Source organism: Temnothorax curvispinosus, unplaced genomic scaffold, assembly GCF_003070985.1.
Source record: "Temnothorax curvispinosus isolate PA1 unplaced genomic scaffold, ASM307098v1 QBEX01010444.1, whole genome shotgun sequence".
Lineage (NCBI taxonomy): Eukaryota > Metazoa > Arthropoda > Insecta > Hymenoptera > Formicidae > Temnothorax > Temnothorax curvispinosus.
The window spans coordinates 51,448-69,640 of NW_020220224.1; the positions used below are offsets into that span (position 1 = coordinate 51,448).

The following is an 18,193-nucleotide window of genomic DNA, read 5'->3' on the forward strand; positions in this document are numbered from 1 at the left end:
CCCAATCTGTATCCGACTTGCGCGCGTAAACAAACCATTAAAATTCGCCAGAAATATACGTTTGCTCGGTGCGGCGCGACGGCCTGTTGGACGTGTCTGTTTTACGCCTCGAGAATAAAGGGGTGGAGCCTTCGCGACGCTAAAGTCGCGAAGCATCTTATATAAAATATACATTGTGTTAAATATATGTTATTATATATATATATATATATGTATATAGATAATGTAAATTATACATATCATACATGTCTATTTTCCTAGGTTTCCTAGATTAGACTAAATATTACTTAGCCGTATCGCACGCACGAGTGAGTGCGCGAAACGCACGACGTCGAAGGCGAATTGCCGGAAGAGAAGATTCCGCTTCCTCTATCATTATGATGAGAGAAATGGTCGCAAATAACGCGATCGTATCTTGTTTTATCGCCTGGAAAAGCCTTAATGCGAGCCGGTTAATGATCGTTAATATAAACCGTTGGGACACGGTTCGGTGACGATAACGTCCTTCCGATATGACCCGCGTAACTTTCCTTTTGACATAACGCGATTGCGATTTATTGGCATGCAGAGAGATAGGATACGCGATCGCAATTGTCAAGTCGCTTCACGATTGTCATCGATCTATCCTGCCTGAAATATTGCGGCAATCGGCTGTCACGGGTCAGCGAAGTCTGAAAGTCTTTCGATCTAGCCCGCGAGCACGTCAATCCGCGCGCACACGCGACGATCCAATACACAATACGCTCTATATGATATCGCGCGAATACGCGAAACGTTTCGCGTTCATACGTAACGACGCGGATGACCGAGTTGTGTAACGTGCCAGCAGAATCGCCCGCAGGAGAACCGTTAATGGATTTCGAATGAGACAAAGTGCCTAAGCCAGACTTCCTGGTGGGAAAGTATATAGTTTTTTTTTCTTGTCATTTTTACAAATAATGGCATTGGGTGCGCGGCACAATTTGTTTTCGTCGCCGCGTAAAAAAAGGAGGACGCGCAGATTCTAATATTGATAAACTATACATGCGAGTATCGACAAATTACGCGTGAGAAGACCTCTGTCAATGCCTGGGTAATAATAATATTTTACGTTTCTACGCGTGTAAAATGACGTTTTTATATACGCGAAGCTTCGGCGGCGCGAGCAGCGCGGAGGTGAAATCTTTGACTCCACAGGAACGTCGACTTCTTTGTCAGCGAAAATTCATTACTACGAGGATGATCTCGGAGTAAATCTCAATTAATTCAAGTCGGTTGCTACCTCATCCGTAGTAATGAATACAACCTTATATTAAATCCTCTCTACCGTGCAATGGTTCGCAATGATTACTACTTTGTATATAAATGCGGAAAGAAAGCGGGCTCTCCGTGACGCCGCGGCCGGTTTTCGCAAATCTTCTCGATAGTGTATCGCGAAATTGTATCGCAACTAATCTTCACGTTGTCGTTTAATTATTTTAATTATTTTAATACCACTCAGACCGAAAGTTTTTTATACTCGGCGTATCTTTCTTTTTCCAAGTTCTTCGGAGAGATTCGGAGATGTCGGCAACTCAAACTACCATGTATTTAACGAGAACGTACCGTTCAATATTTGTGCTCGCCTAGCATCGATGTTTTATCTGCTTTAACAAGCTTTAAACGAATTGAACACAACACACGCGAGTCTTGTCCCGATCGTCTTGTGGCAGTAACAGAAATTACACATTCTCGAGACACAGAGTGAAAGTAACCGATTCGATTATCTCCTTCAAGACAAAAAAATCGAAAAGGCAGCTGCCGCTGACATCGTATCGGAAGAAAGTCAAAGTAATTCCATCGTGAGGCCCGGGTATAACGACTCTCGCAGTTTCACGCTTCTCGTGTCTCTCCTGCGCGACCAAAAAAAAAAGTCGAAAATATTCTTCGTGTGCGCCAAGTTTCCAAATTAAACGTAACGTGACGAGATTGTAGTTGCAGGAGGAAAAGAATATTTCTGTCAGTTTTGCACGTGTCTAAAGTCTAACGTAATTTTCTTAGGGCCACTTCGCGACCGAACTCCGATTAACGTAATCGTTGATTAAATGGATGCCAAAATGACAAAATACGTAGTATGACCACGTTGTATTTCTGGCGATATAATCGTTCTAACCCAATCTTTCGTTACATATCTTTTCGTGTATTGTAGAAAAGAAGTGATTAAATCAACGATTAAGTGTGCCAGCCTCGAAGAAGATGCTTTCCCATTGGATTTTTTATTTGTTCTTTCACGCGAAATTATCGCGGTTTATACAACCGTTTATACAACGTTATAACGATTACAGAACACTCTGTACGTGACGGACGATAATCGCGGTTTTTGCTTCCCGATCGTCTAGCGTCGATGCAACCGGTGCATCTCCCCTGCGTCGGGGCATGCTATACGGTGAAAGGCAACCGCGTTGCATGCACTTCGCAGGAGCGACAGTAACCCTGAGGAAGAAAGTCAGAGTGAGAACCACACGCAGGTGGCGAACGCGATGGCGAACGCGAGCGCAAGCGCGCGCGGCGTGCGGCGAAATTGTTCTCACGTACATTACGAAACCGCGCTTTTCCGCGTTGCTGCATCGTGAGACGCGACGCGCCGATATGAGATGAGAAAGGCATTTCTCCGTTCCCACCTCTCGTTCACGAGATCTGAGAACGGAGATCGTTGTTTTTGTGATGAGTTACCGGCGTTAATTCATCTCCAGACGGCTGGCACGAGTATCGTTTATCGTTGATTACGTTGCTCTGCAGCAGACTCTTTCTCGCGAGACTTTTTAGCCGTGGTAGACTTGATCTCGTGATTGCAGTTACACTTCTTGAAATAATAGATATCTATTATCCCAAGATGTGATTGAATAGTCCAGCTGATGAGAATGAATAGTTGATCGGGGAAATTGTTTTAATATACATGTAGAATTAATATTATCCTTTTTGAGACAACAATGTTGTAACGAGCATCAGCGGTATAGAAAGTTTATTCTCCTTGCGGTAGAGCGTTTAAAAGACCCTGATAATAATTAGCGAGAAAGTTATATCAGTAGTACATCGCGTGTCATCGGACACTGGCTGGTTTCATATAAGCTTCTACGTTCGCTGTCAATGATACCCGCTGTCATTATAGATTTTAAATGTCACACCTGTATTTAAATCATTTAAATCAACACGTTTATTCTCTTAGTTACAGAAGGAAAGTTTTGTTGGATTAATCAGCCTTATTAGCATTGAAAATCTTGCAAACGTATAAAAATCGTATAAAAATTTATACAAAAACTTTTTCGTAGAAATTTTATGTTAATTACATTAGATTGATGAAGGAAGTAAAAGCGACTTTTGTGTATTCCGCGTCAGGAAGGTTATTTCAGGTTTGCCTCATATGTTAAAATTCATTGAATTGCATTACGTTTCGTGCTACTCCTCGTCGCCCCGCATTCGCTATGAAGCATGAATCCCCTCTCAATCCCAACTGAAGATGGTACACGCAGAGTTGGGACCCCCGTATGGCACCGTGGCACTCTTTTGTACCCCTCCTCGAAATATCTCTATGTCTAGAGTATCTAGGCGTCTAGGCAGAGAAGCACTCGCTATAAAAGCCCGGCATGTCACGATGAACCCGTCAGAAGAGTGACGAACCGTAAAAAAAACACGGTGGTCGTTGCCATCCTTTTCACACGGTGGGCTACGGTACCCTCGTCGAGAGAATGCGATTTATTCTGGTCAGTGTTCATTGTCGCTCCGTGCCCCGTGCGCTCGTCCTTCGCGTTTTAATCATGTGCTAGTGCTAGTCTGTGATATATGTGAGATTCCTTTTCGGACGGAAAGTGATAACATTATCGGTATATAAGATCTTTCGCAAAAATCGTTCCTAGATCACTTTAGATTCGCGGTCGACGATACGTATCGCGCGACACGCGATACGTCTTGTGCCCATTATCTCCTTAATTCTAGCTTCGTCCAGTGAAATGTGGAAGTACAGTGCTTTCTTAGAATACATATCGCTGATCATAAATCTTCTATGATCTTTGATAAAATCGGGAGATTTTCTTAGATTCCCACGTTCTGTTTATATTTTCAACATTATAATATCGATAGCATTTTTCCATATATTGACACGTTATCCTTCTAAATATAGGTATACACACAATACTTGGCAAATTTATAATATTACGTGGAACGTTATGCTTATTTTAACATTAGAATAATTATGTGGACGAAAATACACAACGTTTTTTTTATTAACGAGCAACCGATTTTGCATCATTGCAACTAAGATTACATCGCAAGGCTAATATTGGATAATCATTGTAGAAAATTGTAAAATTTTATGTGTTTCATGGAAACGAAATTTATAATGATAACGCTACGTAGCAGTTTATTTTTATGCTAACGCCGAATGAATATAGAAAGAATATAGAAAGAGAGAGCAAATTCGACGCTATGACCTTAAAGCCATCGAGACAGTAGCGCGGCTATGTTAACGCAAATGGTTACAAACGAGTCGGTAAATCACTGCCATTTTCCAACGGCAACTGCTGCAAGTGGGTACTCTTGTCACTTTTCACTCCGCAGAATGGAAAGTTGCGCAAATAGGAGCCGTACCGGGGATACGGGGGCATCGAATATCGCGTGCGAAATTCGACAGGGTCAATGTTACAAAGTCGAGTAATCGAGTCAATGTCATCGGCCGTCTATCTGAAGCGTCTCGTTCTCTCGCTCTTTTAATTTAGCTCTCTCGCTACAGCTGCATGATATATCGCTTCCTTAAAACCGTATTCAGATATCTTATATAATAAGTATTCGGGGTATCGTATCTTGGGCATTCACACAAGATACCACCCTTTAGATAATGTAGTAATAATTTAAGTGATAATATTATGCAACATCTTTTACAAACGACGTTTTTATTTTCGTCATTGAGGTCGTATCTTGTTGAAGAAATGATGCTAAAATCTTCTCAATATCTTCATGTCTCGCTATTTAAAGATATACCGGTATTAAATTAGAGTATCGATGTACCGATAACGTTTATCTGATTTCTTTCGTAGACAAGCGGAAACGTGGTTACAACGGCTACTAACTAGATAAAGACAATAAAGATAAAATGAATTAATCAGCAAGTAATTTCGCATGCCAATGTCAACGTGAAATAATATAATATGTAGGTATGCAAAGTGATCGTGTAAAGTCGGATTGAAACGAAAGTGAGCCAAGGTTCTTATTACTATGTATGTAGATAATATGCGAACAATTATTATTGTTATGTTAATCTGAGAAGAGGTGAATCTGTGACGTTTGATCAGTATATAATGACGCGTAATTAATGAAATTTCTGTTGAAACGTTACGGCAATATCCGGCGCAAAAAAAGCGCAGCAAAAACTCGCAATTTTTTATCTTTGACATTTCATGACAGGGTTTCAATGAATATTTGACCACTTAATTAAGACACTTTCTAATATCGTTGTTTAGATATCTAAATATCTAGATAAAAAAATATTCGGTCACTTAACACCCAATTATTCTAGCAAGCAACTATATAAATGCATAATAATATCAATTAAGATTCATATCAAATTGAATATCCAAGTACATTTAATTATTCCAGCGAGTCATCTTTCACTTGCGAATTCTTTTCTTACGCAAAATTTTTTTCTTAGCTATAATATCAAGAAGCAAGCTTTCCGATTTTTAAATGATCATATCTTTGCAACTAATTCGTAAGTTGTTGTGAGTTCATTCAAGTTTGTATATTTCACTCTTTGATTTAATAAAAGAAACAAATTTTATAAGGTGTATTTCTGATGCAAAGTTCCTTGCACTCGACCGTTTATAATTTAAGAACTTTTAGTTTTTACTGAGATAAGGTCGAATACGGAAATCGAGAAATTTGTAGATGAAAGTACGGTTGAGACATTCCGTATATCTAAGTGTGCGTAGATAGTCAAACGGTTCCAGAAATCTTGTGAAAGAGCGAGAGGAGAGAGCGACAGAGAGAAAAAGAGAGAGAGAGAGAGAGAGAGAGAGAGAGAGAGAGAGACAAGTGGGACGACTAAAACACTTGATATCCTGTTGCCGCAGGGCTAGCTACAGGTGACAGGTACCGCCTAAGGGTAATGCTTCACGAAAAAAGAAAAGAGGAATCTCGAAGCCCACTTTCCTTTAATTTAACCACCGGTACAGGTTTTACGGTCTCAGTGGCCCCTTCTGGAAATACGTGGACAACGGTAGGGAGGAGGATAAGGGGGGTCGACCCAATTCGCGCCGGTGTTTACGTCGGCCGTGTGTTCACACGGTGGCGGACACTTTCATTTTTGAGAGACGCGCTCGTCAACGCGTAGAAATCTGTCCGCAGGATTTCTGACGCGCGCGCGCGATGAAAAGACTATAAGAGAACCGGCGGGAAACTGATGGCGGGTGATCGCGAAGACAAGATAATTGTGCTACTGTGACGCGCTTGAGAGAATGAAGACTAATTACCCGGCGGCGCGGCGGGGCATCCCTTTTTCACACGGTCGATCGCACAATTAGCGTATAGCTTTGCTCTTTTACGTGTAGATGTTTATCACTCATTTATCTTTGCATCATGCCTGCAAAGAAAACTACAATGTATCCCTTACACAAAGAATTAATTTTCTTTTTCAAATATTTATAATTATTTCATTCATTTTTTGACTCGACGTATTAATGTCATCAAAGTTCGTCATTATCAGCGATTATTAAATAACGAATTAAAACTATTTATGCAGACTTTTGTTCATAAAACTAATGAAAAAAAATTCTTTCAGACAATATTATGCGGCCTCTTTGTTATCTCCGCGCTTGGAGACCCGATTAGAACAAAGAGAGAGTGAGTATATATAAATAAATTATTAAATACTTACATGAGATGATTTAAAATTCGCTTACAACTTTACACATCAATTATCTGCAAAAATGTCTCACGTTGCGCAACGTAATATTAAATGGCATTAGAATCGTTAAGGTTTAATTTTATTTTACGATGTGCGGTGCCCTAATGGAAGAAAATACCGTAGGCCTCCCGTAAGCTCACAGTATGGCGCACCACCAGCGACGTCTTACGGATTACCGGACGTAGGACCGTCTGATTCTTATGGTCCACCACCTTCGAGCTCCTACGGTGCACCCTCTGATTCGTATGGTGCACCACCCCCGCCGCCATCGTCGTCTTACGGCGCCCCGTCCGGGCCCTCGTCATCTTATGGCGCGCCTCCTTCGTCATCCTACGGTGCACCTTCCCCGAGTTACGGGGCACCGTCAGGCGGTGACCACGGTGGAGGATCATTTGATCTCGGCGGTGGTGATCACGGAGGATCCTTCGGCGGCGGTCACGGCGGAGGATCATTTGGCGGTGGCCACGGATCCTTCGGTGACGATCACGGTTCCACCGGAGGTGGATCGCTCGATGATCATCACGGATCGGGCGGTTTCGGAGGAGGTGACGGCGGTTTCGGCGGAGGTGGCGGTCACGGCGGTGGTGACGGTGGTTACGGCGGGGGTGGCGGTCACGGCGGTGGTGACGGTGGTTACGGCGGAGGCGGCGGTCACGGAGGCGGTGGGGGGTTCGGAATCTCCGATTCTTACGGTCCACCGTCGCCACCCTCCGGATCCTATGGACCTCCGGCGCACGATCACGGGCCGAAAGGCGTGTGGAAGAAGAAACTAGTATGGAAGCCCGAATGGAAGCAGATCTGGAAAACGCAGTCGAAGATGATCTGGAAGCAGGAGTGGAAGAAGGTACAGGTACCGGTTTGGAAGGAGATTCAAGTGCCCGCGTGGAAGGAGATCAAGGTACCTGTCTGGAAAAAGGTCCAGAAGCCTGTTTGGAAGCAGATTCAAGTGCCGGCTTGGAAGGAGGTCCAGGTGCCAGCTTGGAAGAAGGTATGGAAACCCGTTTGGAAGGAAGTCAAAGTTCCTGTGTGGAAAGAAGTCCAGGTGCCCGATTGGAAGAAGGTCTGGGTGCCGGAATGGATTAAAATCGGTATACCGGGAGAGCAGTATGTGGGCAAGGATCACCACGGTTGGCAGTATACCAGCCACGATCTCTGGAAGAAGAAGCTGATATGGAAGCCGGTCTGGAAGAAGATCTGGAGAACGGAAAAGAAGCAGATTTGGGTAAGCGACAAAAAATTAGAATGGAAGGCCGAATGGAAACAAATCTGGAAGACGGAGAAGAAGCAAATCTGGGTGACGGACAAGAAGCTGGTCTGGAAGGAAGAATCGGTGCAAGTATGGGTGCCTGAAAAGAAGCAGATCTGGGTCACGCAGAAGAAACAGGTGTGGAAAGACGAATGGAAGAGCAAGTGGGTTCCGGCTTGGAAGGACGTGCAGGTACCGGCTTGGAAGAAGATCTGGAAGCCCGTCTGGGAGAAAGTTTGGGTTCCCATCGAGTCCCACCACGACGACGATCATCACGGTTACAAGTAGACCGTCGTCGAGAGTCACGCTCGGCCGGCTCGATTTTGCCTCTGCGACTGTCTCGTGACATCCGAAGGTCGAAAGGTCGACTCGGAAAATTGTCGAAGAATCGCGTCAAGAAAGTCGGTCGGATCTTATGATAATGCCTTGTGATAATGGATTATTCGCCTAAATATATATATATATATAGGTATGTCTCGAAAGGAGAAAAGAAAAGGTCGACTAGTAGACGTGTACCGCACGAATAAGAGGAAAGCCTATAACTAACAGTTAGAAAGCATCGCAACTATGAGATATGCACGAAAGTGGATGATGAAAATTGATCATCTCGACGACGGAGCGACTATAGGTAGCCATCCAAAGTCGCCCGGTTCTTCCGTGAAGTATCGCACGAGAAAACCAGAATAATTGATCAACGAGATATCATCGTGACGGATGTGAAGATAGCACTATTTACAGTATATTCTCCGAGAAAGCGAGATGCGTACTAATAACTGATCTTTATCGATTAAATCTCTAACGACGCACCTTTCTAGAGATTATACGATTTGCTAAATTAAACATTAAGCAGATTTTTGCCAAGGAAAATGACGTTTCTCAATTTATTCATTGGAAAATAATATCGTAACCTACTTATCATTGGAGAAAACTTTTGTCCCTTAAATCTATATTTATATTATTTGTTTATAACAAATTACTTTAGCTATTTGATTTCGGATTAAATCTCATAATCAGAATGAAAAATTCACAAGCGAGAAAAATGACATTCCTTTCTCGTTCATCTTTTTCTGGTGGATAATCCATAGCCTCAGTATGGCTACGTGCGTATCTTAATATTATGTGTAATTAATAACTTACTTTGTAAATATCGTTTGATTATTGGGATGCGTACATGTGAATATTTTTTATACGTAATAAATATAATTTTGTACTACGCTACGAATTAATTTAATTTCCTTCATATTTAGACGAATATTTTCTTTTTGTTGTTGAAACCAAATTTCAATTTTTATCCTCTTCTATAAAGGGCATGTCATAACTATAAAAAGTGCTTTAACAACATCTAGATAGATGTAATGAAGTAATAATTATGTGAATTGTTCGTCAAGTTTTTACTGATGGAAGCTCTGCATAATCTTTTAAATAAAAAAAAATACAATTTTAATTTCAAGTAAGATTTGTTTACGGTGCATGATTGACAAAATAAGATAATATATTCAACATAATTAAGTCAAGTTTTGTTCGAAAACAATAAAACCAACTGTAAATTACGCTTTTTTTAGTGTAAAAAGCATAATGTACTGTTTTCAAAAATAATATTGTAAGATATAAAATATGTATGGTATTATGTGTTCATATTTTTTAAAACTATTATTGACATTACGTTTAATTATACTTTATAGATATTCATGCAATAAATATGTAAATGTAATGAATAAGGTCATGAAGCATTTAATCTTTGATTGAAATAATGAAAAGCAATTAAAACATTGAAATTTATTCTGAACGATTAAACTTATAGACGTATTTTCGGAAACAGTTAATAAAATTGTGTTTTTTTTTAATTCATTAAAAAGTCTATACGTTTTGCAGAACAAAAGACATAAAGCATGAGACCTCTAAAGAAAAAAAATTTGTGTAGCGTGTAGACTTTGAGAACGGAGACTTTTAATCTTTAGACTGTGATTTTTTTTTTAATATTTATCGATTGTGATGTTCGTACGTCTGAAAGTATTTCGTGCCTTTGGCAATATTTAACAAGATATTTATTTAAAGACCCGTGAATATATATACGATCCGGTTGTCCGTGAAGCCATTAATTCACATTAGCTTATATGAAAGTACGGTGGCTTTCATACGGAGGATGCGCTATGCAACACGTAGAAGGTAATCAGAAGGATGACGAAGCGGAAGAACGAGGGGAGGCACGATGCTTTCTAAGGATAAGATGAGAATCGAGTGAGCAAGCGTGTCTCTCAGGGTCTTCAGGGTCGCGAGACGAACCCACGACCTTTACTTTCTCCACGATCGTGCTGCAACAACGTGCTGTGGGGGCGAGCAGGGCGAGCTTCGTGAGGCTGCACGTGGAGTGGTAGGGAGGGCACCGACCGGAAGTGGTACACGGCTGGTAAATCTCCCATGGCAGTTTAATGAGGACGTATACAAACCCGAAACGGGGGTATCGAGAGTACGCCAAAAGTACTTTCGATTCAGACCCGAGAGTAATCGATCAATCGGCCACACTTTCATCTTTCGGCACGGCCGATGATTTTGCAGATCGCCCGAAATTATTGCGAAATTAGAGGCGAAACGCAACAACTCTATCAAGTCTCTAACTACTTCGTGCCATTTATATATAACATAATTGTAAATAGTACAATAGCCATTTTAAATTGCAAATAAGAAATCTCTTGGAAATTGAATACCAGCCTAAGACTCTTTAAAATTTGGAAAAAAAAAAACAAGTAAATAATAAAATAATATATTTCGGCAAATTTCGTGTGCATTTTAAATCGACGTTGCGACAAATGAGCTGCTTCGACACTTGGAGGAAAACTTACGAATCGTCCAAGGAATTCACGGTTGAAAGGAAACAAGCTTAACGCGGGTTATCCTGCGCTTTTCGCAAAAATTCTGCTACTCATTCCACGACGGCGCCGCGTAGCGAAAGTGCAATGCAGTCGTCCAATAAAAAGTAAAAGTAAGACGTTATTGCATTGCCGAGACAATGTCGAAATCGGTCGCGAAGATGCGTATACGAGTACTACGAGCCTCGGCAGATGATCCTGCCTTCCTCATTACCACGACCTTAATTACAAACGTTCCGGCATTTATCTCTTTCTTCCACCCGCCCGAGAGGGGGGGGTGGGGGGGGGAAGGACGGCATTAAAATCGCTTTCGTGCCTTTCGCCCGCAGCGAGCCGCGGCAAAAGCCTCGAGCGGATTCTCACAGAGGCCCGGCCGCATTAGCATATAATGTCGCGAGTATAAACTTAAGGAAAAGCTCCGGTTAACGATTCGTAAGATCCGTCCGGAGTCCGGAGAGTGAAAGTAACTTGTGCAAGTACTCGGGACTAGCGAGCATGCAGGTATATATATCGCGGCGCGCGATCATCGAGCACGTTTTATAGTGTCGGACTCGCCGAGGCGAGCAAAGATCTCGATTTTTCCACATCCTTCCTCCGGCGAAAGAGTCTAGACATATTTATCACCAGTCAAAGCCGCAGTAGCTACGCATAATCTCTCTAAATCTCGTTAAAGTCGTCAATAATCTTCGATAAAATTGCCGACATGTCCGGTTTCGATCATGCGTTATGCTGATCGCGCTAAACTAACAAACCATAAATCAGCGACAATCACGACGGAAATATAGCTGAATTGTAAATTAATCGATGAATGCGTGACGATCCCTTGCAATTAAAATTCCTTGCAGTTCATAAAACGGCGATGGTCCACTGGAAACAACTCTCGTACACAACTCGCATCTCCCGCGAGGACTCCGGCAAGATTTACGTCGCTTTAATGAATCCATAAATTTGATTACATCAAAACATCGAGCGTGTCCGTATTAATCAACCGCGCATAATGAACCGAAATAAATTTCGGTGTGTCGGGAAGCGTAACGGGTAGAGCGTTTCTTCGAATGTATTTCCGGACCACGTGCCCCGTTCCCACCCAATTGGGAGCGGTTCGGTTAAAAGTCTTGGCCGGTCCACTCGCTTTAAGATTTATCTTGCGGATGGTCTTAAATCTATTGACCTTGACCCTTGTCTCATTTCTGCCTTCTGCCGATAACGTACCACGACGCAAGGCGAATCTTATCCGCAAAATATGACATAAATCGAATCAATGAACTTTGCAACAATATTACCCGCTTTCGCGTAACGGGTAATCGCGCAAGACCGTTTCCCCGCGCGAGAGACGTATCTGGTCCCGCTTGGAAAGTGAAATTCGTTCGGATTGCTGCGTGATCAGCGAAGCGTTATCTGGGTGAAATTACACGCCCGATGATCAATGTCGTAAGCAATCATTATTCCGCGCGCGTCTCTTTCATTCGTAATATCGTTTCTGTTTCTTTAATGCGCGACGCAGGTATACTTATATGAATTTTATACGAACAATCTTAAGTCATTCATCATTCAGAGAATGCCGGCGGATGTAAGCATATTATACATACAGGACTTGCAATAAAAAATATTTTTTAAGATATTCTAATTATCAGAAAGTGACACTTTTTCTCTGTACAGTGATGGCTTATAAAGTAAAATAATGTTCTTCTTTTCTAGAAGGACAGAACTCATTTTGACATATTTTGCCTTTTGTAAAATTACGTTCTTCTCTCGTCCCGCTTTGAAGAAGATCACGTCTCATTGTTTCATTTTGTTGAAACAATGTTTTCCGTTATTTTTTAAAACTATCATCATACTGCCATCTGGTAATATTGTCGCAAAGTTGGTTGATTCTCCCATTTGTCAAGTATGCGTTTGGAATCGCCTTTCTCCTCTAGGATAAAATGCCAACTGATTTTCAAACATTTCTTCGGCAATGCATTTGCAGAAGTAACGCTGTACTTTACTCGCAGCAATTTTATTTTAGTTATTTATTTTATTATTATAAGAAATATAACTTGTATAAATAAAAGTGCGCGTAACAATAAAAATATTAGTGATAACGAATGATTCAAACAAATTGGAAGAAAAAGCAATTCAAGAAAGAATTTATAAAGCTAATTAAATTTTAAACAGTTATAAAAAACATTTCTACATATTTTAAATATAGTATGTCTCTGTAAAATCTTTACCTCTCCATGATCTTTTTTCAGCACTTTCATATCTATAATAACAAAAAAATTAATTTATAGAAAAAGGAAATTGAATAACTTCCTGAATACTTGGCTAAAAAAATTATCTAAAAGTGTAAATGTACCCAAGAGTGGATTTCTTCCAGTTTTTGTTTTCAGCACTTTAATTAACAGATGCGTAAAAGACTATACGTTTCGCAGGTTGATCGAACACACACATGTACGCAGATTTCACCTAGATAGGGCGCCGGGCGCATCGCCGATCACCGAGTCAGGACGAATTTCACTTTCGAACCAGGCTCGTCTCGAACGCATCGCTCGCGCTCGAGCGAGCGATGCACCCGTAGCTCTCTACTCATCCATCGAGTCGAGTACCGCGGAAGGTCGTTCCGCGGGTCGGAAACCTGCTCTCGCGCGGCCACGTTTCTCTGGTTCCGCCGGCGGCAGGGCCGCAAGAGTCACCACGCATGGCACGCATCGTAACAGGTGCACGCGACTCAACGACCCGCGTATACCGATACTCCGTTTTCCGAATTAACGCGCATTAAAAAAAAAAAGAAAACAAACTTTCTCGATTCATCTTCGCCGGTTGAATTCAAGCGCAAACATACGCATCGGAATAGAAATTGAGCATCAAGGTCAGATCTGACAGAGCCGTCGTTTTACGCAAGAAACGTCCGCGCGGAATGCAGCGTGGCGACTGGCGGAATGCACGTCGCGCCGGGCGGCGCGCGGCGCATCCATCCCTGACGGAAAAACCGCTGGATCGAAGTTGTCTTACGACGATCGTTCCGTCGACCGGAGGCATCGTCAATCGCGGGTAAAGCGAAAATATATATGCGTTTTACGATCGCGGGCCCCGACCACTTTCCCGTCGTGGAAACTCGACTCAAGTACCTCACCGCCGCGGCGCCGCGGCCGTCGATCGAGAGACGCGAGATCGCACGGGATATCGAAGCGCGCGACGTGGAAAACAGAAACAGCCAAACTCGGTTGAGCAACCTCAGCTATATGCCCGTCGTTTTCGAAAGCAAGTCTCTTCCGGAATTAAATTATGTACACGGATCTGTAAAATCACCGGAGACGTAAGGTAAGGGGCATGCGTAGCTGAAAAGGAATTTCAGGAAGAATCTCGTTATTGTGCAATGAATATTTTAAATACGTTTTATACGAGTATTTTATACGCGCTTTATACGCGCAGCTTAAATTATAACATTCGCAATGTCCGAAGAACAGATTAGAATTTTAATACTTACAGCGCGATTTGTGTGCCAATGCGTTGCAAAATAACGCAACATTGAGAGAAAGATGAAACTCCTGATATCAATGTAAATGCCTGCTCATTCGTGTGTGGGAAGAATATATATATATATTTTTTTTTTATCGTCTCTTACTTCGTCGGAAGTGCTTCTTCTGCAATCGTTTGCAATTTATAAATTTCTTATGCCTCATCAGTATTTCCGCGCAGAAAAGAAGTCAATTTTAAATTTATTGAAGAATCCATCATTTATATCAGTATAATCATGAATTGTCAAACACATTCTTTTCCCATTAATTGCAACGTTTGTCATGCAAACTTTCGATTGCCTCATGAATAAATCTATTCAGAATAATTAATCAGAATGAATACGTGTTCAGAGAAGGACAATTTACGTTATCTAATAAAAGCAATTCGGTGTCAGTCTTTTTTTTTATCAACGTGTATTATGTTCGATCAAATAACCACACGCGTACACGTGCAAATGTGCAATTAGATTCACGTCTATAAATCGAACATCCGGCCGTGACAACGTGGGCGTAGGAGAGTTCGGTGAAAGTGTTAAATGGCCGAGTATATATGTGATGTAAGAGACGGACTCCGCAATTTGTCATGACCCGTCTAGTCATTGCTACACGCTCCCTTATAGATCGCGCTCTAATCCCCTCGGATATTGTAATAAATTGTGATTAATGACAATTTAGTGACATGAATATTCCAATCTTTCATTCCTCTAAAGTCTAATCTGCCCAAGTATTCAAAATTGTTTGCATTACCGATTGCATAAACGCCGATCTCCCAGCAAGTTGAAAATACTTTTCTAAAGATGTACGAAATACATAGAATAAATAAATCCTCATCTAGTTTAGAGGTAATATATATTTTTTTAAATCTTTGCACACATGCATACGGAGTGTTGTGAGTATTTTCATTCTTGTTCGCGTGAGATCATGTTTCTGATTCCTGAATGAAAAGTATTTACATCGCGTGCGGCGTGAAAACTGATTGCGTGACTAGAGCGATCATACCTGTTTAGAGAGCTGTTTGAAAAACCGGAAGGAATTTGCGTAGGTATCTCATATCACGAGCATCTCGTGGGACTTGGGATTTTTTCGTCCTGCAAAGAAAGCTGTCCGAATTGCACGGATGAGCGGCGTCGGGATCGTTGAATTCTCGATGCGCGAATAATTCGCGAGTACCTATATAGTTGTCGATATACACACGGACGCGATATATATGCAGATGTTGCTATATTAAGTTAAGAGGGCTAATTTAAATTACGTACGTGATTGATTAGCGAGGTCTTAGGCGTAATCGCGGTCGACGCGGCGCGGTCGACATACATAATTAATAGCGCGCGAGGACAGACACGACGATTGCGTAACGTGTCTTTTTATAGTCACCGCAACGCGGGACGCAACGTCATTACGGATGCTCGACGTCATTCGCGGTTTCGGAGCCATCGCAACGTGACTTTTCACTCGCGAAATAATATGCCGCTCGCACGTCACAAACTGAAGATGACCATCTCTCCTCCCCCCTGCAACATTTATCTCTTAATTTAACGACGCGGCGTCAACGCTGAAATACGACGAATCTTGTAGCATATAACTTTGACTCAAACTGATTAATTTAACAATATAGCTCGCAATTAAAAGCTCATTTGGCCTCACAATTGCATGTTATATATGAATAATTTACAGCAAGATAAAAAATCTGACAAAGTATTTTAATATTTATAAAACATTGGAGAACATCAGTCGTTTATTGTTTTGCCAAGTTTATATTGATTAATAGATACACTTGGCAAAACAATAATGCTTTTATTAAATAAAAGATGTATGTATTGGTTGTGAACCTCAACACTTGATTGAATACACATAATTACATTGACAGGCTTTTGATTTAGGTATTTGGATCATCATCAATCTTTGGAGCTTCGAAGAAATTTAAACGTAAATTATCTTTCTCGTATCACGATTTCGAAAGATTAACTTTCTTCCGCGAACTTTCTTCAGCGGTGTGCGCAGCAAATTGCATCGGGTATTTGAAATCAAGCACTTGAGATGCTTGCGTAGATCGATAAAGTCGGTGTAAAATTGTGAAAGAATTTTAATAGCCTAACCGCAAAGTAACAGGCAGAACAACAGGAATAAGAAAGGCTAATTAAGCATTTAAGGCACTTAAGAACTTGTTCCGGTCTTCAGAAACAAATCGTCAGTTAATTAGACCGCAAAGACCGGAATAAAAAAGTGAAAATCAGTCAAGAACGTGATCGAAATACGTGAATGAAAAGTTCATTTCGATCTTTTGTAAATGGAATATGAGATATTAAAAAAAAAGAGAGAGAGAAAGAAAAACGGAAGTTTATACAGCCAAACAGTATTGGCGGACAAACGGATGATTGAATAATAAAATAAAAATAGAACGAGATCACGGTTGGGTTAACATGCCGTTTCAAATATTGATTTATGCGCGATTATCTAATGACGGTACCACTTCTAACGAGTCGGCAAAGGTTTCGAAGCAAAGGTGCCTTCTCGCGACTTTGGTGAATGACTTCGTTTACACATGGACAGTTTGTCATTGACGTTTGAAAAATCCCAAGACAAGTGTAAATAGAAAATTCGGGCCGGAATTTCTACCTCAAGCTGGTTCGCGACGTATCGGCCAATATCGGCTTTTACTTTCTAAATGTTCCGACCCTCGAGATGTACGGAGATACCGCGGGCCTCTCGAGCAACGCGTCCTCTTGTACGTTATTTGGGTTACTCGCGCGCGGTAGAGCGCACGAATCCGTTTCCTATCTCGTCCATTCCGATTGCCTATATATTGCCGTTTTATCTCATCTCGAGTTTCAAATTTCTCCCTAATTATACCGTGCCCCATGAGAGATTCTGAAAGATAAAAAATGTAATAAAGGTATAAGAATAGTACCGCGGGAGAGATGCGTAAGACGCATTTCGATGGAACGAAAGTTAATAATAATTTATGCGTACAACGACGATTCCTCACAACGCGGTGAGATTTCATCCGGAAAGGTCAGAATATTTTCATCTGATTGTATGTAAAGATGTAGGAAGAATGTTCAATTTTTTACGCAGAACGTATCTAAAGGTTGTTACCATCAAACTTAAGGGGCTTAAAGGAGTTGGAATGAAGAAGCTTTCCAACAAGTTCTCCATGTTCTCCAAAGTATAAATGATGGCAAGAGTTTAAGATAATATACGTAAAAAATATTAGTATTTTCAAGGAATTTTCTCCATATTTCTTTAACCCTTCCACTACGGCTGTCGTCAATAAGCGATTTTACAATTTTAAGATATGCTGCGATGCGGGGATCGCTTATGAATACATAATACCCGTAGTTATAAAGGGTTAACATTTAAAAGTCTTTCGTGCGAACGTATATTAATTATGAGCGTACTCGTATAAGCGATTGAAAGCGAATAATATCCTGCGGCGCAGGAAACGGTCGAACAAACGTTCCCCCTTTCGAGCGTTTTCGCCCGGAGATTGCTCTCATGCCTGTGGGTTCGAAAAACTGGAGCAGCCAACGGGCAACGCCAACGGGTGAGTGATTTACGAACCGGAATAGCGAGAACGTGTACCCCGAGTTTCATGCGTGAGGCTGTCGAGGCTGTCGACTCTCTAGCGGTCCGCGCGAGGGAATTCACTTTCATCTGTGAGTCGACG

The 18,193-nt window shown here is 41.4% G+C and overlaps 1 protein-coding gene across 1 annotated transcript; it reads left to right on the forward strand.

Annotated features, from left to right (window-relative positions):
- Positions 1 to 4,486: 4,486 nt before the first annotated feature.
- LOC112460303 lies at positions 4,487 to 8,621 on the forward strand. The gene is made up of 3 exons (XM_025024930.1): positions 4,487 to 4,504; positions 6,788 to 6,849; positions 7,037 to 8,621. Exons 1-3 carry the CDS (start codon positions 4,487 to 4,489, stop codon positions 8,445 to 8,447), a joined length of 1,491 nt encoding a protein of 496 aa, XP_024880698.1. The 3' UTR covers positions 8,448 to 8,621.
- The last annotated feature ends 9,572 nt before the right edge of the window (positions 8,622 to 18,193 follow it).

Bases quoted from the DNA above. Each gene is read 5' to 3' on its own strand.
- LOC112460303 (XM_025024930.1), top strand. The intron at 6,850-7,036 runs GTGAGTATATAT...AAAATACCGTAG, and splicing joins CCGATTAGAACAAAGAGAGA to GCCTCCCGTAAGCTCACAGT.